At 47.2% G+C, this 19,933-nt stretch overlaps 2 protein-coding genes across 2 annotated transcripts in view; both read right to left on the bottom strand.

Moving 5' to 3' along the window:
- Window positions 1-15,872, bottom strand: part of Uhrf1bp1 (UHRF1 binding protein 1) — a 36,857-nt gene extending 20,985 nt beyond the window's left edge. The window contains exons 1-2 of the mRNA XM_021221273.2: window positions 15,721-15,872; window positions 225-426 (exon numbers count right to left, since the gene is read on the bottom strand). Coding sequence (XP_021076932.1) covers window positions 225-426; window positions 15,721-15,764 — 246 coding nt within the window. The 5' untranslated portion in view covers window positions 15,765-15,872. The remainder of the gene's footprint in view (window positions 1-224; window positions 427-15,720) is intronic.
- Window positions 15,868-19,933, bottom strand: part of Snrpc (small nuclear ribonucleoprotein polypeptide C) — a 16,230-nt gene continuing 12,164 nt past the window's right edge. Inside the window, exon 6 of the mRNA XM_029533195.1 lies at window positions 15,868-16,124. Within this exon, the coding sequence (XP_029389055.1) occupies window positions 15,868-16,124 (257 nt within the window). The remainder of the gene's footprint in view (window positions 16,125-19,933) is intronic.

The following is a 19,933-nucleotide window of genomic DNA, read 5'->3' as shown; positions in this document are numbered from 1 at the left end:
AAATAAATCTTAAAAAAAAAAAAAAAAAAAAAAAGAATAGCACTTGAGCAGTAAAAACCATTATTAAAAAACAAACGTATGCCCAGTAGCGGTGGTGCGCACCTTTAATCCTGACACTTGGGAGGCAGAGGCCTGCCTGGTCTACACACTGAGGCCATTAGAGAGACCCTGTCTCAATAAAAACAAAAAACAAAAGACTACTTTCAAGTAGAAAAGGCCATTACCAAGCAGATCGGGTGTGTCTTCAACTTGGTCCACTGGATCCGGATGGAGGCGCGGTTGCAGTAGACCCTGGTGATGGCCAGCCAGGTAGGCAATTCCAGCATATTCTGCAGAACCTCTTCATCCAGCTCCAGATGGGTCAGCTGGCCCTCCCCTTTCAGAGTGCTCAAGTTGATTTTGTCCGGGGAAAGATTCTTAGTGAACCTGCAGAGGGTGACAGTAAAATATCATTGTCCCCAGGGCACCGTGGTAAGTCAGACTGTTGCAGTCAAACACCGCGTGGTCTCCACTGTTACAAGACCTCTTGCTCTACTTACGACGGTCACCATCCTCCTGACGATGTGCTGGAGGAGTGGCGACACGGCCTTCTATTTCTGCATCCCCACATAAAAGTCCCCTAAAAACAGAGCAGCTAGGCCAGATGTATGTGCACACGTGTGATGCTGTATGTGTTGATGAAGAACAAGGCCACAATGAATCTGAAGCCAGCCCGGAATGCAAGTTACGCTGCCCCAAAGACAACAAAACAACAAAGGACCGCAACTAAATAGAAACACAAATGACAACAGCTGGTGGTTCATTTCCCAAAATGTATTTATTACCACGTGTGCTTGTGACTCATGTGTTTGTGCAGCAAGCCATGGCACACATCTGAAGATCAGAGGTCAACTTTTCATACACAGATCACCAGGCTCCATGAAAAGCACCTTTACCCGCCGATGGCCTCACACAGTTAACACTTAAAGAGACCTAGAGGGGCTGAAGGAATGTTTCAACAATTAAAACTGCTGGCTGCTCTTTCAGAGAACTGGAGTTTGGTTCAAGCACCCACATCAAGCAGCTCAAAGTGCCTGTTAACTCCAGTTCCCAGGGATCCAATGCCCTCTTCCTGCCCCAGGAGCACCTACAAATGTGCTCATACCAACACCTACAAATAATAAATAATCTTTCAAAAAAATTGGAGTGTCTCCTGTCTTACGAAAAATATGAAAAAATAGCCGGCAGGCTTCCCTCACTACCACAGGCCACTCTCTGCCAGCCAACTCTCCAGCACGGCCCGCACCCCTAAGTTCCCTTCAATGCCACGCCAATCCCACACAACGACCATCCACCCCATGGTCAGCTGCCACAACACCCAGCAACCCGCAGGTTTCCCACACTACTGCAGGCAACTCTCTGCCCCGTGGGGCTGGCGAGTCATGCACTGGTGGTCAATGGTCTGTTATTTTCTCACGGAGACTATGACTCCTAACTCCAAAATCTTTCCACCCAGCTTGCTAGGTTCCCACTAGCAGGTCGCTACCATGCCAGCCCTGTGCTTCACACCCCCACGGCCTCTGTGGTGCACATAAAGTGAACCCACACACCAGGAAGTGGTGGCGCACACTTATAATCCCAGCACTTGGAAGGCAGAGGCAGGCGGATTTCTGAGTTCGAGGCCAGCCTGGTCTACAGAGAACAGGACAGTCAGGGCTACATAGAGAAACCCTGTCTCGAAAAACAAAACAAAACAAACAAACAAAGGCAAACTCACACTTTGCCTCCCTGTCTTTCTCTCTGGAGCCCAGTCGAGTCACTATGAGAAGAAAAACACCACACAAACTTAGCTCAAAAACAAAGGTAAATCAATCTCCGGCCTCAACAACTAAAACCTAATCTTGTAAGCCTTATTAAATCTGATTCCTCCAAATCCGACGCCTAGCATGCTGACCATGCCCTGGAAGGACAGCAGATGCCCAGAGCGGGAGAGGTCAGCGGGTCCTCGGAGCTGCTTCCCTTGACACTCCTGTACCTGCTTCAAGAACACACACAAGGGGACAATTCCTGGGGGCCTCACTCTGAGTTTCCATTAACTAACTTCACAACCCAATTCAGATCCTAAGAGAATCATTTACCCTGTGCAGCACTGTCAGGCCCTGGCCCCCTCATGACCTTCACCACCTGTCAACATCCTCCACTCATGAAGGTCACAGGCCCATCACCCCGTGACTGTCCCTGAGGATGTAAGCTCGTGAAAACCACTCTTACCGACAGCTACATCCTTGCAGCGGAGCTTGAGGGCCAAGGGCAGGCTATCACCTTAGTCCCACAGGAGGATGAAAGAAAAAGAAAGCCGCAGACTTTAACATGTAAGCTGTCTGATTTTAATTCATTTAATTTGTGTGTGTACCTGTATGTGTGTGTGCCTGTGTGTGTGGTGTATGTGTGTTTTGTGGGGACTGAAGGAAGCCTCCTGCATGCTAAGCACGACATCCCAAATGCCTTTAGGGGGGTGGTGTGCACACTGCTAATCCCCCAGCACAGCACTTGGGAGGCAGGAGGCAGAGGCAGGAGGATCTCTTAAAGAGTTCGAGGCCAGCCTGGTCTACAGAACTTAGCTCCAGGACAGACAGGGCTACAGAGAAAACTCATCTCAAAAACAAAAACAAAAACAAAAACAACCAGACACCAAAAACAAGCAAACAAACAATAAACAATTCTTTAAAATCAACTAAGTGGGGCTGGAGAGATGGCTCAGCGGTTAAGAGCACTGACTGCTCTTCCAGAGGTCCTGAGTTCAAATCCCAGTAACCACTTGGTGGCTCACAACCACCCATAATAAGATCTGGCGCCCTCTTCTGGTGTGTCTGAAGACAGCTAAAGTGTATTTACATATAATAAATAAATCTAAAAAAACAAAAAACAAAAACAACAACAACAGCCGGGCGGGGCCTGGGCTGGGTGGGGCCAGGCGTCCTAGGGAGGAAAAGCAGGCAGAGCACCAAGCTGGGCACGTTTGCTATCTCAAGGTACAGCAAGCTTCCTCCAAGCCCCACACTCAGTCAAGGGGTTCAAAGACCTCTACCGTACAAAAGCCCCAGGCTGGCCTCAAACTGGCCATCCTGCCTTCACTTCCAGAGTCCCAGACTGCAGGCATGTGCTGCCGTGCCCACGGAGCGACTTTCAGAGAAGGCAGGAAGGAGGAGAGCGACTGGAGAGAGAGCAGCAGGTAGGAAGACTCACTGGAACCCACACTGACAGGAGAGAACCAAATCCCACAAGCTATACACACATGTGTGCACACACACCAATGCACACCACACACATCCCGAAATAGTTCTAAAGAAGATAATAAAATAACTTGAAAAGCCCACCCAAGGAGAACATGTATATTCCATGCATATACAAAGGAGAAAGTATCTTTAACTACATGCTCCCTTCCATAAGAGACAAACTCCAAACACAGAATAAGCTATACTTTTTTTTAGCACTGAGAGACTATACCTAAGAGATATGACATAACTAAATTCTACATTGTATTCCTTCCCAATTCTCTCTCCAGAGTTTGATATAAAATAAATGACATTCCTCGGGCTGAGAGATGACTCACACTCTGCAGAGGACCAATGTCGGTTCTTGCCATCTGCGTCAGGCAGCTCCCAACTGCTTGTAATTTTATTCCTAGGAGACCCAGCACCTTCTTCTGGCTTCCATGGGCACCCACGCACATGAACACACACATACCCACACACTTACATACACACTCTAATAATAGCTTTCATCTCATCTGTGTAAGTTATTTATATCTTTTTTGTGTGTGTATGGTTTTTTCAAGACAGGGTTTCTCTGTGTAGCCCTGGCTGTCCTGGAACTCACTCTATAGACCAGGCTGGCATCGAACTCAGAAATCCACCTGCCTCTGCCTCCCAAGTGCTGGGATTAAAGGCATGCGCCACCACACCCGGCTCTTTATGTCTTTTTTTAACAGATATATTATGGATACAGTGTTCTGCCTGCAGTCCAGAAGAGGGCGCCAGATCTCATTATAAATGGCTAATGAGCCACCATGTAGTTGCTGGGAATTGAACTCATGACCTCTGGAAGAGCAGCCAGTGCTCTTAACCTCTGAGCCATCTCTCCAGTCCTACTTATATCTTATAATCAGGTCTTCCCGGCTTTATTCTGACGCTCCTTTATCTGCTAATCAACCATACAAATGCCAAAACTTGTAGGTGCTTATCCCTTAAATGGCATGTTTGTTTGTAAACATTGACATCTTTGATTATATTTGGTTTCCTGAAAGTAAGTTTTGAATACAGTCTAGACTGACCTTGATGTCCTGACCCTCCTGCCTCAGCTTAACGAGTGCTGGGATTACAGGCTGAGCCACCACACTCAGATCCATTCCTCCTTGTACTGTTAACAGTTCCTCCAAAACGTACCTGGCACAGTATGTACTTGAAGCCTCTCAGAAATGGTTAGAGGACACTTGGAGGTGTAACTAGTGGTTTACAACTTGCCTAGCATATCCAAGGCCCGGACCTCAAACCCCAGAAGTCAATTAAAAAACAAACAAACCTGGGCTGGTGAGATGGCTCAGTGGGTAAGAGCACCCTACTGGTCTTCCAAAGGTACAGAGTTCAAATCCCAGCAACCACATGGTGGCTCACAACCATCCTTAACAAGATCTGACTCACTCTTCTGGGGTGTCTGAGGACAGCTACAGTGTACTTACATATGATAAATAAATAAATAAATCTTAAAAAAAAAAAAAAAAACCTAAGGGGTAAAGGAATCTGCCCTTTAGTCACCCATAGCCTGCCTATTAACCCCTGGGAGGAGAATAAATCTCAGTTTTTGTGTAGTTATAGTGTAATAGAATCAGAAACCTTTCTGAACATCACCAACCCAATGAAATCACCAGGATCCTTCTTGAGAATGTCATGTCCACCCCAGCCAAACACCCAGTCTCCACAGACTGCAACCACAGACTGCAACCACAGAATGCGACCACAGACTGCATCCTGTTATCAGCTGGATGATCAAGCAAAGATGCACCAAACATCAAAAGCAGAGCACTGCTGGGCGTGTTGGTGCACGCCTTTAATCCCAGCACTCAGGAGGCAGAGGCAGGCGGATTTCTGAGTCTACAAAGTGAGTTCCAGGACAGCCAGGACTACACAGAGAAACGAAAACTTGAAAAAAAAAAAAAAAAAAAAGCAGAGCACTGATACTCAAAGCCTTTCATCTGGGGGTGGGGACTTAGATCAGTGACAGGGTACATGCCTAGCAAGCATAAGACCCTGGGCTCAGCTCTCCTCAGTCCATTACCCGACCAGTGATGACTGTGTAAGGATGCATCACTTACAGATGGGGACAAGAGGTGATGTATCCTTAGGCAATTCTCATTGAACATACTTACATGGCTCTAAATATAAGAGCATACTGCATGCACACTTAGGCTCTATGATACGCAAGCACACTCTGCATATCTGGTCTGGCACTGACCAAAATATTCTATGCAATTTCTCACCAATAATAAACAGATTAGACCTTATAAGCGTCTCCAAAAAAGCAGCAAGACTTCCTTAGAAGTAAATCATATGCCCAACACACAAGAAGTCCAGGGTGGACCCCTAGGGCCAGAAACAAGTAAGAATTCAGAACACAGTGGTACCTTTAATTCCCAGAACTCTCTGAATTCAAGGGCTGCCTGGTCTACACAGTGAGGCCCAGCCCAGCCCAGCCCAGCCCAGCCAGGGCTAGATAATGAGACCATCTTTAAAACAAACAAACAAACAATACTCCCTAAACTGCTATCTCCTGAGTCTTACTGCAGTGAGAATGAATCCTGGGTCTTACAGCAGTGAGAACGAACAGGTTTAAAAGGTGGTCACGAAACCGCTTGTTATGGGGAGGAGCAGGGACACGCCAAACTGAGGCCCTGCCAGTGCTACAAACACTCCAAGCCTTTAAACTCAGCCCATCAGAGTGGCCCAACTAGATTAGACTGAGGCTGTATCATGAGACCATCTGTCCTATGTCAGCCTTGGGAGCTAGATGAACCCCTCAAGGAACTATGGGAATCTGAATCTGTTAGAAGAACCTTGCTATGTACCTTTCTGACCTCCACAGTCCCTGGCACCAACTTACTCAGCATCCCTCATAGGCCAGGGTGGCTAGAGAGACTAACAGCAGCCTGGTATCTGCTCAGTGCGGGTATGTGGGGAAACATTTTCAGGCCATCTGTTACTATTACTGAGCACAGAGGCTCAGCTGAAATCAAGTTGGAGAAACAGACAGATCAACCTCATCTCTGCCAGAGAAATGCAATCTGCCAAAGAGGCAGTGGGAAGGCTCTCAATCACCCTTGTGAACATGTAACACAATTTTAGGAAGCCAAAGTTTTGTTTTTTTTTTAAAGATTTATTTATTTATTATATGTAAGTACACTGTAGCTGTCTTCAGACACTCCAGAAGAGGGNNTCAGATCTTGTTACNGATGGTTNTGAGCCACCATGTGGTTGCTGGGATTTGAACTCAGGACCTTCGGAAGAGCAGTCGGGTGCTCTTACCCACTGAGCCATCTCACCAGCCCGGAAGACATTCTTCTAGTTACTGTTTCCTAATTTAATCCCATTACTGTCAGGAGACACACTGAGTTTTCTATATCTTGAATTTTTTCATTTTCTTATTTTCTTTATTATGTATGTTTCGGCTGCATGTATGTATGAGCACCCCATAAATGTCTGGTACCCACAGAGGCCAGAGGGTGTCATATTCCCTGGAACTGGAATTACAGACAGTTGTGAGCATCTATGTGGGAGCTGGGAATCAAACCCTGGTCCTGCAGAAGCACAGCCAGTGCTCTTACCTGCAGAGCCATCCAATAGCTGCTCATTATCTTAAAAATTATTCAAAGAATTTACCAATCAGGTATGGCCTACCTGGTGTACACCCTTCTTGTGCATTTGAAATGAGAATTCTGCAGGTGCTGTGTGCAGTATTCTGAGAACCCTTCTATATAACATAAATAGGAAACCCTTGTGTATGGCTCAGATCACCAGTGTAGTCTTTTAAAGAAATAAGAGAACTTTCCTGGAGGTCCTAGTTTCCTCTTCATTCTGAAGAACATCCTTCAGTAAGTACATCTTGTATTGGGGCTAGAATCCTCAGTTTTACAACTAAAACTATCTCTATCTCATCCTCTATTTTGTCTTAGTTACGTTTCCACTGCTGTTATAAAAAACCAAGATGACACAGAAGTGGATGCTCATAATCAGCTATTGGAAGGAACACAGGGCCCCCAATAGAGGAGCTAGAGAAAGTACCCAGGGAGCTGAAGGGGTCTGCAACACTATAGGTGGAACAACAATATGAACTAACCAGTACCCCCCAGAGCTCGCGTCTCTAGCTGCATATGTAGCAGAAGATGATCTAGTCAGCCATCATTGGTAAGAGAGGCCCCTTGGTCTTACAGACTTTATATGCCCCAGTACAGGAGAATACCAGGGCTAAGACGGGGGAGTGGGTGGGTAGGGGAAAAGGCGGGGAGGGTATAGGGGACTTTGGGGATAGCATTTGAAATGCAAATGAAGTAAATACCTAATAAAAATTGAAAAAACAAAAAAACAAAAAACACCAAGATGAAGAGAATTTTAGAATAATGGTTTTATTTTTAGCTTACGGTTCCAGAGGTCTATGACAGAGCAAAAGAATCAGCTGGAGCAGCAGCCCAGACCTCATATTCCACAAGACAGGGAATAACTTGAAATAGCATGAGGCTTTTGAAATATCAAAGCTTTCCCCTGTGACATACTTCCTCCAGCAAAGTCACACTTCTAGTCTTCCCCAAACAACAACAGCTGGAGACCAAATAGTCAAATGCCCAAGATTTGCCAAGGAAGTCTTTCAATGGACCACATATCTTTAAAGGACATTTTAGCTGGGTATGAAGTTTGTAGAGTTTCTTTCAGCTATGGAAGTTTCATCCACCATCTTCTGCTGTTGAAGTAATCTCTCGCTGCTTTTTTTTTTTTTTTTTTTTTTTTTTTGGTTTTTCAAGACAGGGTTTCTCTGTATAGCCCTGGCTGTCCTGGAACTCACTTTGTAGACCAGGCTGGCCTCGAACTCAGAAATCTGCCTCCTGAGTGCTGTCTCACTGCTTTTTATACAGTTAATTTACAGCTATTTTCATGGTCTTAATATTTCACTGTCACTAATAGGAGTCTTAGGTCTCCAGGAATGATTCTGTCATTGGCTTGAAATAGTCTCTCACGTAATCCAGACTGACCTTGAACTTGCTGTGTAGCCAGAGATGACCTTGAACTGATCTTCCTGCTTTCACAGTGCAACTCGAGGCTTCGAGGACATGTGCTGAGCAAGCTATCCCCAGACCAGAAATGGTTTCCTTTGTTCTTGTCCTGATTTGGCTGGACATCCTGAAGCTAATAAAACCTGCCTATGATAACACTTCAATGGAAGAACAACCACATGCCATATAACCCATCCATTTACAGTGCACCAGTCAGTGACTTAGTACTGTCAGTTGTGCAACCACAAGTAAAACCAACTTTAGAGCAGTTTCGTTACCCCCTCACTAAGAAAACTCATGCCTTAGCTGTCCGCTCTCAACAGTCCCCCACAGCAGTCAAACATCAATCAGTTCATGTCTCTATAGTTTTGCCTATTTGGGATATCCAATATAGTAGGAATCATAGATGGTCACTATTAAAATAGCACAGCATTTTGTGTCTGTACACATACATGTATATTCATATCTACATGTGTGCCTGCATATGAGTGTGCACATGAGCTGTGTGTGAACGGACACGTGCTGATCAGAGGATAACATAAGGTACCTTCATTCTTTTACCTTAAATTTCAAAAGTATGCTAGCTCTTTTTCATGGCACTTCCTAGAGTCAGTCATGTCAAGATAAAGCTGAAGAAATCCTTTCCAGCCATCAGCTATCCAAAAAAACAAAACAAAACAAAACAAAACAACCTGAAAAACCAAGTGCGGTGGGTGGCACACACTTTTAATCCCAGCACTTGGGAGGCAGAGGCAGGCGGATTTCTGAGTTCAAGGCCAGCCTGATCTACAGAGTGAGTTCCAGGACAGCCAGGGCTATACAGAGAAACCTGTTTTGGGGAAAAAAGAAAAAAAGAAGAAGAAGCTAAACTTGGGAGCATAGCGCTTCCACTCAGTCACTTACTAATATATCACTACACATATTCTCCAAAACTTTCTTTAAAATTAGACTTATTTTATTTATTTATTTATTTTTGGTTTTTCGAGGCAGGGTTTCTCCGTGTAGCCCTGGCTGTCGTGGAACTCACTTTGTAGACCAGGCTGGCCTCGAACTCAGAAATCCGCCTGCCTCTGCCTCCCGAGTGCTAGGATTAAAGGCGTGCGCCACCATGCCCGGCCCGACTTATTTTATTTTATGAGCAAAAGTACTTTGCCTGCAAGTATGTGTGTGTGCCAAGTCTGTGCCATACCAGAGTCAGAAGAAGGCATTGGATCCCCTGGAACTGGAGTTTCAAAAAATTATGAGTTCTTAACCACTATAGCCTCTAACACTGTTCAAAACCCTTCAGTTATGGGCTGTCAGCCAAGTTATATACAACCAAGGTAGTACTCTGAGCATACATGTAAAAGATTACTCAAGCAGGCAAATGAAGAACAGCCTGCCCAGCAGCTCATGCCTGGTTTCCCGGAAAGTTGGTATGGACTTCATGCCCTTCACCTAAATAGCTAACTTTTTTGTTTTGTTTTGTTTTTTTGAGACAGGGTTTCTCTGTGTAGCCCTGGCTGTCCTGGAACTCATTCTGTAGACTAGGCTGGCCTCGAACTCAGAAATTCGCCTACCTCTGCCTCCTGAGTGCTGGGATTAAAGGCGTGCACCACCATGCCCGGCAGCTAACATTATTTTTAAACTTTAGCTCTCCCCCTTTACAATCAATACAGATTGCTAACATGGAAAATATTATTTAGTATTTGTTTCTGGCCCCAGTAACAGACAGATAAAGGAGACTGACTGCTTGATACCTGACTGAACTGGAGTCCCTTTCCCCAGAGCTAAGACTTCCCAATTCACACTCTCAAGTCCACATGTGGGGATGCTACGGCGGGAGGACTGTGGCTCCCAGTCAGCATGGGCTGCCTGCTGAGGGATAAGCTATCTCAAGCATGGGCCTCCTTGCACAGGTCTTCCCTCACATACCTGACTTACTTGTACCACTCCTCTAACTCTGGCTTGGTGGGGGTTTTTCATTGTTTCTTTTTGGTGCAGTTACTTAGTGACTGAATGTGTATGCACAGCCCACAGCATGCACACAGCCCACAGCATGCACACACACATAAAGGAAAAGACAGCCTACAGATGGTGTTCTCTCTCCCACCAAAACCCAGTGCCTTCATCGACTAAGCCACAGTTATCGCCCTGGCCTTAGACTCTATTGAAGACACCAAGTGGGACGACAGTCCCTTCAGCAGTGGGGTCACTATCCATCTGGAGAAAGAGCTGGGCTGTGATTAAAACCATTCCCACTGATTATTCTTTAGCCAGGTTCTATAAAGTGAGGTAACTAAACGCCCTCTAATGGCTGAGTAAATTCTCTAAGGGATCAACCCAGTGTACACAGTCTGGCTCTTTCACCCTCTGGTGGCTTGAATGAAAATTGTCTCTATGGGTTTCATATGTTTGAATGTTTGGTCCCCAGTTAATGAACTGTTTGGAAAGGATTAGGAAATGAGTTCTTGTAGGCAGCTATGTCTCTGGGCAGTGTCTTTCCTCCGTCTCTGCCTGCTCCCTGTGGATCAACATGCAAACTCTCACTTACTAGTAGCTACAGCACCGTACCTGCCTGCTCCCTGCCATGATGATAATGGACAAATTCTTTAAAACTTCGAGCAAGCCTTCCCACCCCCATTAAACGCATCCCTTACAAGAGCTGCCTAGGTTGTAGTCTCTTCAGAGCGACCTACCAGTAACTAAGACACACTACTCTACGGTCCCAGTCTCGCCCACAGCATGTGCCATGCATGAGAAGATGTTTCCTTCTCCTTCCCAGCTCAGTGAGAAAGCCTTCATCCCTACTCCACTCCAAGATCTACCCGTGTAAACAGGTGTAAGGCAACATGACAGACAGTCTCTCTGTAATCCCAGCCCCAGAAGGCAGAAACAGGACAGTCCCAAAGCAAGCTGGCCATGGAGAGTAGCCATTCTAGGGAGTTCTGGATCTGACTGACAGAGTCCGCCTCAAGGACTAAGTCTGGAGAACACTGGAGGATAAGGCCCAGTGTCAACACTGAGCCTCCTCTGTCATACACTGTACCCATATCCACACACACTCAAAGTGACACATGCACACATGACAGCACACACGGGAATGTGAGAAATGAACTCGAGTGGGGTGGGGAGATGGCGCAGCAGGTAAAACACTTGCCACCCAGAAGGAAGACCTGAACCTGGCCCCAGAACCCACATAAAGTACAGGAAGAAAACTGAGTCCACAAACTTGTCCTCTGGTTACCCCACACATGTGAGACTCACACTCTACAATAAGGGTGTTGGGTTTATTTTGTTTTTGTTTGTTGTTGTTTTTGGTTTGGTTTTGGTTTTTCAAGTTAAGGTTTCTCTGTGTGGCCCCAGCCGTCCTGGAACTGGCTCTGTAGAACAGGCTAGCCTAGAACTCAGAGACCACCTGCCCAAGGTGGAATGTTCCAGAGAAGAGCAGCAAAGCCCCTGTACCAACATGGCACAGTGAAGCAGTCATGTTCTTTTTAAAATGTGATTTCCAGTCTGGCATGACATAATCTTGGCACTAAGGAGGCTGAGGCAGGAGGATTACAAACTCGAGGGCTACACAGTGAGAGAGACCACGTCTCAAACAACAAACATGTAGGCTGGCTGTGTAGCCCAGGCCCAGAGCCTAGTGTGTGCGACCCCAGATTCAATGCCCAGCACTCTTCTGTGGAGAAGAACCAAGTCCAAAACAGTGCGGGCACAGCTTTACAGACAAGGAAACTAAAATCCCAAGCAGCTAAGAAACTGGCTGAGCACACGGCTTTGAATTCGCAGAAACTGAGTCCTAGCGCTCTCTGCTACGCAGCACGCTCTCAGCTGACCACGCAAGGCAGGCACGTCTCACTACTGAGATCCATTCAGGCCTATGCTGCTGAGTGCGCCACTAATTGGTGTTTTTGAGATGGTGTTTCTCTGTGTACTCCTGGCTGTCCTCAGACTCAGATCCACCGGCCTGCTTCTGAGCTCTGGTACCATAGGCGTGTACCACCATCACCTGGCTACACCTACTCCTTATTAAGACTCCTTAAATGTCAGGCCCTATAACAAACACCGTATCCCTAACCCTCAAACATTTTTGCTCCCATTACTCTTCTTATCACTTATAGCCAACAACAGCTTAGCTGGGAATGTCCTCCCTGATCAAGAACAGCAGGGCTAGCCGGGCGTGGAGGCTCACACCTTTAATCCCAGCACTTGGGAGGCAGAGGCAGCAGATTTCTGAGTTCGAGGCCAGCCTGGTCTACAAAGTGAGTTCCAGGACAGCCAAGGCTACACAGAAAATACATACATCGGAAGAGAGAGAGAGAGAGAGAGAGAGAGAGAGAGAGAGAGAGAGAGAGAGAGAGAGAACAACAGGAAAAACCTAATTCAGTGAAAAGTCTATTTTAGCATTTGTTTGTGAAACAGGGTCTCAATAAATGGCCCATATAGACCTCAAATTCAAGGCTTTCCTGCCTCAGTCTCCCAAAAGCTGGGATTACAGGTGTATACCACCACTCCCAACTAATTCCCACAATTTTCTAAATAAATAACTATTTCATGTTGCTAAGTAGAACTCTTTTCACAGGCCCACTTCAATGACCATTCAATGGGGCGTTAAAGTGATTCAGAGAGGACAATGGTCATCCAAACCATGCGTAAGATCCCAGCAGCCTCTCTGGCGCCCTGGCCAGGACCGAGCTAGGGAATGAAATCAAAAGAAATAGCTGAAATTAATAAGCTTACTGTCCTCTCGGCTGTAGGCTACTGTCCCTGGAGTCACACTGCGCTGTCAGACGCCGGTCACGCCACAGTTAAGGCAGGAACTCTACAGACATCCCTATCAGGTTCCACAAGCCACAGGGCCACAGAGCCTTGGCTCCTCCCTAGCCGTGGTGGAGAGTACAATGCATATCAATGTCTCACAGGACTGAGGACTGAGTCTGAGGTAAACAAAGGCCCTGGGAATTTAGCCTTTCCAACCAAATCCACATCCTACTCTGCAGAGGGCTGAAGCTGCCGCCAGAACACAACCTCAGCCTCCTCCCAGCCCCTGGGAAATCAGAAATGGCCCTCCACATCAGACATGCCGTCCCTTCTTAAAGCAAACAGGCTTTCTGCTCCCAGGAATTACTAACTGTGTCAGGGAATGCCTGCTCAGGTTACATGACACGTGTTGTAAAAAAAAAAAAACAAAAACAAAGGCTCCAGGGTATCTCACTAACATTGTATGCTCACAGGAGGTGCAGGGAACGCTTGGGGAAGTGCTCCAGAGTGAGGAAGCTGGCTCTGTCTACGCCTTTATCTTCTGGAAAAGTCACTTAGCTTTGCTAAGCTTGCTTCCTCTGTCAAGAGCCAGAGGTAGATGCCAGGCATAGGCGCCAGGCATACTCCTTTAACCCCAGTGCTTAGGGAGCAGAGGCTGGAAAATCTCTGTGACTTTGAGACCAGCTTGGTCTACATACCAAGTTTCAGGACACCAAGACTACACATATCTCAAAAGGAAGGAAGGGGGAAGGAGGGAGGGAGGGATGGAAGGAAGGAAGGAAGGAAGGAAGGAAGGAAGGAAGGAAGGAAGGAAGAAAAAGAAAAGAGGAGGGAAGTGGGGGGAGTGGCAGGCAGGCATCAGACTCCAGCAAAGGCCCTTCACTTATTCCAGGACACTCTGAGAGACATTCAGATGTGTGCGCGTAAGCCCCACACAAACTGCTACATAAAAATTACCTAAAGCCAGGCATGGTGTCCACTGCTAACCACTCCAGCACTCAGGAGGCTAAGGCAGGAAGAAGCCCAGTAACTCCATGCTAACTCCAGCTACAAAGTAAGAGAGGCACTGCCTCAAGAGACAGACAGACAGACAGACAGACAGACAGACAGACAGAGACAAAGAAAAGGTCAGCAGAAAGGCTCAACAGGGAAAAGTGTCTGCCTTGCAAGCCTGATGACCCGAGTTTGAGCCCCAGAACACATTGTGAAAGTGGAACTAGACAATGACTCCCCAGAGTTGCCCTGCAACCTCCACTAGCACTGTGGCACTTCTGCACCTCCCTGAACGCACACAGGACAACACACACATGCCCAATAATGACGATTAGCCACACAAGTTATAACCCTCAAACAAAAATGCCCTGTGTCCTACTGACGCTGTGCAAGGCTCTTAAATAAATCTTTCAATATAAAAACTCATGGAGTCTTCTAAGTTCTCACTGTCTCACCACATGGTCCAAGTTGGCTGGGAACGCTACTCTAGGCCGGCCTTAAAACCCCACTCCTCCTACCTCAGCCTCCAAATGCTAGGGGGACATGTGCTGCACCACAGCAGCCCTGATAGTCTCTGAAGTATCTACTAGTATTATCTAGTTTGAAAGAGATGAAAGTTAATGAGGAAGTGCCCGGATTCCAGGAGTGGGCCCTTCAGCCCTGTACATAACAGAGCTAATCAAACAAGGTTTCTGAATCTAGCTAATAAAGTCTAAGATCACACAAGCCACTGTCAGCCAGGCAACAGGGAACACCATGTCAGGGACAGAGGCTCACACAAGCCCTGGTGTTCCATGTTGACTAGCAACACTCACACACACCTCTTGAAAACCACTAGTCACTGCGCTGCCAAACTCTAGATCACTAGAGCTACTGAGACCACACCTAAATTAACAACCATCACCAAGCTAGAATAAGCAGAGAAAACCAACTGCTAAGCTAGCTCCCAATTTTTGCAGCCACCCATTCTAACAAGCTGCATCATCACGCAGAGACCAGGAATCTTCACGTATAGCTTTAAAGTGTCTTGCCAGCTAACCCCTCATGCCCCCAATACAGAACGGCTTAACAGGCGGCCACAAAGCAATAGTGGACACTGGCTGTCAAAAAAAAAAAACCTCCATGGCATCTTAAAGGGAAGGTTGCTGAAACTTTATCCCCCACCTCCGCTGACCTTTCTCCAATCCGTCAGTGTACCAAGAAGAAAGCGGACCCAGAAAGGAGGGAGGTCCGAAAGGACGACCAGCCTCGGGTGGAAGGGTTTATATCTTTTCAAGGGTGATGCAACAGGGTCAGACAGAAGAGGAGGAGCTCGCCTCCCAGAAGGAGAAAGCCAGCGTCGGCGCTGCAATCGTAGGGGACTTGGGTAAACCAGCACCGAGCGGCAAAGCCAAAAATGAACCGGCGCTGGGCGGCTCCGCAGGCGGGAAGAGGCCTCGAGCGCTGGCCTGCCAGGTTCCGTGCGGGTCTGGGAGGTACGGTCAGGAAAGGGCTGGGTGACCCGCGCCGAGGAAGGAGGCGGCGGCGGGGGTGGGGAGGGAGCCGGCCCGGGCGAGGGAGGAACGCAGCGCTGACAACGGCCCGCAAGAGTTGAATCGCGGCTGCCCGGAGCCGCTCGCCCAACGCGCCCGGAGGGAGGTCGGAGGGCTCGGGAAGGGACCGAGTACGCGGGGTGGCGCTCTCACCGGGACAGATGCTTCAAGATCTGCTTCTTAATGATCCCGGCCATGCTGCAGCCCGGCCCGCGTGGAATGCAGGCAGGCGGGCAGCCGTGGCCTCCTCAGTAGTGGAGAAGAGGCCTCCTCTCACCTCGCCATGGCCCTCTGTCGGCCCTAACTCAGCGCCCGGAGTTCCGCCGCGTTCCCACCCACCCGTGCGGCGCCGCAGGATCCCGCGGAGCAGAGCCCCGACCGCACGCCGCCCTCCGGGATCCCCGTGGCGAGAGCGCACGGCGAGGGGCGGAGACGCGCGCCGCGGCACAGGCGCACGGATGAGGGGCGGGACGGCGTGGGCTCAGAGGCATAGGGGGCGGGACAACGGCGCGGGGCGGGACTTACACGCTCAGAGGCGGGGCTCACTCTCGCAGAAGCTGGGCAGTGACACGCGCCTTTACGCCAAACTCTCTGGAGCCAGAGAAAGGCAAATGTGGGAGCTCGAGACCAGCCCCGTCTACATGGGGAGTACCAAGGCAGTTAGGGTAACATTAAGAGACCGAGTCTCAAAAAAATTTTTAAAAAAATGTTTTTTAAATTGATCCAAGTGTCAGCCTTTGCAAGTGTCCTCTTATCACATTGAAGCTGAAATCTCAAGCTGAGGACACAGCCCAGGAGTAACGCGCTTGCCACCATGTGTAAGGAAGAGTTCCATCCACAGACCCAAAGGAAAGCAGCTCAAACCCTGAAGCACAAGGACAGTAAGAAACAGTTCCAGTGACCCTGACTGACACACTGTTCCAGCAGCTGATTCTGACCCAAGAAATCTAACCTTTAGTGCTTCCAGTTTCAAGAAAAATATCTGCAGTTATTAAGCTGTTAAATACATAGGTCTCCATGATAAAGTGCTCCGCCAGCTTCGGGCCACTCCATTAAACACAGGTGGAGGCTCCTTCCATTCTTCACTGTATCCAGGAGATACTCCGATACCATCTGACCAGAGCTACACAACTGGGGCAAGGGCTGAATCCTATTTCCATGCATGACGATGGCTCAGTGCAAGGATCTCATTTCCCATTGCACCATTCTGACAAACTGCTGAAGTCAGGCCGAACAGCCACAGCAAACCTGAACGACAAACTTTGCTTAAAGCCTCCTTTAGGAAATTTAAATAAATTAAAAACCCCAGTCTATTGATCATTAGTACATGACTCAAAAGAAATCAGCAATATACTTAACTGGCTTTTGAAAAGGAAGCAATGGAAATGAGCGCCAATGTCTTTAATTCTCGCTATTTAGTGTGGTTTTGCTTTCTTGGTAAGTTTGGCGGGGATAGGAATTAATTACCGCAAGCAAATGAGGTCAGCACTCCACTCTGACGCACCGCCCCCCAAAGGCGGATTGCTTTTATTTATCTGTGTTCCTATGTGAGTGTGAATGTCATGTGCCCACAAAGACCAGAAGCTGTCAGATTCTTTGGCACTGGAGTTACAAGCAGTTGTGAGCCACTTGGGGTGGGTGCTGAGCACGAAACCTAAGTCTCTAGAACAGCACTTAGCCAGGAGCCATCTCTCCAGTCCCCAGGTCTTTTAAGTTTACTCTTGGTTGAGACTGAGAGAAGGTATCCAGATATAGCCCTAGATGGCCTGGGGATGACTATGTAGATAGACAAGAATGGCGCCAAAGTTGCAGCCATCCTCCTGTCTCTGCCTCCTGAGCACCAAAAAAAAAAAAAAAAAAATGCAACTGTTCACACCACACCTGGCTATACTGTTTTAGTCACTGCAACTAACATTCATTGAGCTTTCACAAGCTGTCATAAGTTCTTTCTGAAACTTTATTCCATAACTAGCAATGTTTCCAGATGGAGATTTAAACACTGAACCAAAAAACATGGCACAAGCCCTTAGTCCCCACAATCAGGAGGCAGAAACAGGTGGATCTACTTGAATCTGAGGCCAGCCTGGTCTACAGACTGAGTTCCAGGACAGCCAGGGCTACACGGAGAAACCCTGTCTCTAAATAAAATAAATAAATAACTCAAAGAGAAAGAAGAGAGGATTGAGAGGAAGGGAGGGATGGAGAATTGTCTGACAGTTTTTCTTGTTGTTTTTTGAGACAGGGCTTTTCTGTGTAGCCCTGCCTACCCTGGAACTCATTTCTAGACAAGGCTGGCCTCAAACTCACAGACAGGCCTGCCTCTGTGCCCCTAACCTTGAGTGCTGGGATGTGTGCTGCCCCACCCAGCTGATACTATGCTCTAAATCCCAGTCCTCAAGAGCTGAGGTAGTCCAAGGCCAACCTGGGCTATAATGATACAATGCCATCTCAGGTTGGCAGCCAGGCATGATGGAAGCACCTAGGAGGAAGAAGCAAGACTACTAGAAATTCAAGGTCGTCCTCAGCTCTATAGCCATTTCTAGGATAACCCAGGTTCCAGGTGACCGATATCTTTATTTTTCTGCAGACACACCAGAAGAGGGCATCAGATTTCACTACAGATGGTTATGTTCCACCACGTGGTTGCTGGGGATTGAAGTCAGGACCTGTGGAAGAGCAGTCAGTGCTCTTTACCTCTGAGCCATCTCTCCAGCCTGGAGACCATATTTTTTAAAAAGTGAAAGGGGAATTGGAGAGATAGCTAGGCAAATAAGAGCTCTGGCTGCTCTTCCTGAGGGCCTGGGTTCAATTCCCAGCACACAAACGACAGCTCACACTGTAACTCCAGTGCCTGGGCTTCTGACACGCTCACACATATACATGCAGGCAAAATGCCAATGAACATATAATAAAGTTACATGAAAAAACTAAAAAATTATTTGTTTTGGTTTTTTTCCTGACAGGGTTTCTGTTTGTCTGAGAACTTGCTCTTTAGAGCAATCTACCTACCTCTGCTTCATGAGTGCTAGGACTAAAGGCATTGCACTACATGACACTTGGCTGAGTGTAAACAGCTTGCCCATTTTGCCAACTGGATTTTTGGACCAAGATGAGGCAGAAATGCCAAATCAAGTAGCCTAGAGACCAGAAAACCTAAAGTAGTAAATCAGCAAAATGATTCTCTGTGCTGTGGTTTAGTTAGGCCTGTTACCTTTCACATGTTGCTTCTAGATTCTGTCCAGTTGGTAATATTAAGAACCACAGTGGCCGGCAGTGGTGGCACACGCCTTTAATCCCAGCATTCAGGAGGCAGAGGCAGGCGGATTTCTGAGTTCGAGACCAGCCTGGTCTACAAAGTGAGATCCAGGACAGCCAGGGCTACACAGAGAAACCCTGTCTTAAAAAAAAAAAAAAAAAAGAAACAAACAAAAAAAGAATAACAGCAGGGCCTGGACAGATGGCTCAGTGGTTAAGAGCACTGACTGCTCTTCCAAAGGTCCCGAGTTCAAATCCCAGCAACCACATGGTGGCTCACAACCATCCGTAATGAGATCTGACACCCTCTTCTGGTGTGTCTGAAGACAGCTACAGTGTACTTACATATAATATTAAATAAATCTTTGGGCCAGAGTGAGGAGAGGTCCTGAGATCAATTTCCAGCAACCACATGATGGCTCACAACCATCTGTACAGCTACAGTGTACTCATATACATAAAATAAATAAATATTTTACTATTTAAAAAAAGAACCACAGCTAGATATATGGATCATTTTAACTACACCAAGTTAGATCAACTAAGAAAAAGAACCTGTTTGACTTTACAAATCTTGTAGATGTCACCATTAGCTGACAAGAAAGCTGGACATGGCAGCACACACCTGTCATCCCAGCAGTAGGGAGGTACAAGGAGAACAGAACAGGGTCAGCCTTAGCTACACTGTGAGGTCAGCCCGATCACATGAGAGCCTTTCTGCTCTGTGCCCCTCACACCCACGCTCGTGGTAAACGGCCAAGATGGGGATCTGAGAGGGAGGAGTAAATGACTAAAGTGGGTGTTTACAGGCATGGCTCGTTAATTGGGGCTCAATCTTGGTGACATAAGGCTCTCACAAGCTGTCTTCTGACCTCCACATTCACAAACACACAGAAACAAATGAATGTAATAATAAAAAATAAAGTAAATGAAAGGCTTGCTGTTTTGAGACAGGGTTTCTCTGTACAGCCCTGGCTGTCCTGGAACTCACTCTGTAGACAGGCTGGTCTCAAACTCAGAAATCCACCTGCCTCTGTTTCATGAGTGCTGCGATTAGAGGTATGTGACACCACCGTATAAAATGCACTTTAAAATTTTTTTTTTTTTTTTT

Source organism: Mus pahari, chromosome 21 (assembly GCF_900095145.1).
Source record: "Mus pahari chromosome 21, PAHARI_EIJ_v1.1, whole genome shotgun sequence".
In the NCBI taxonomy this organism is placed as follows: Eukaryota; Metazoa; Chordata; class Mammalia; order Rodentia; family Muridae; genus Mus; species Mus pahari.
This window is presented reverse-complemented; position numbering and strand designations above follow the sequence as displayed.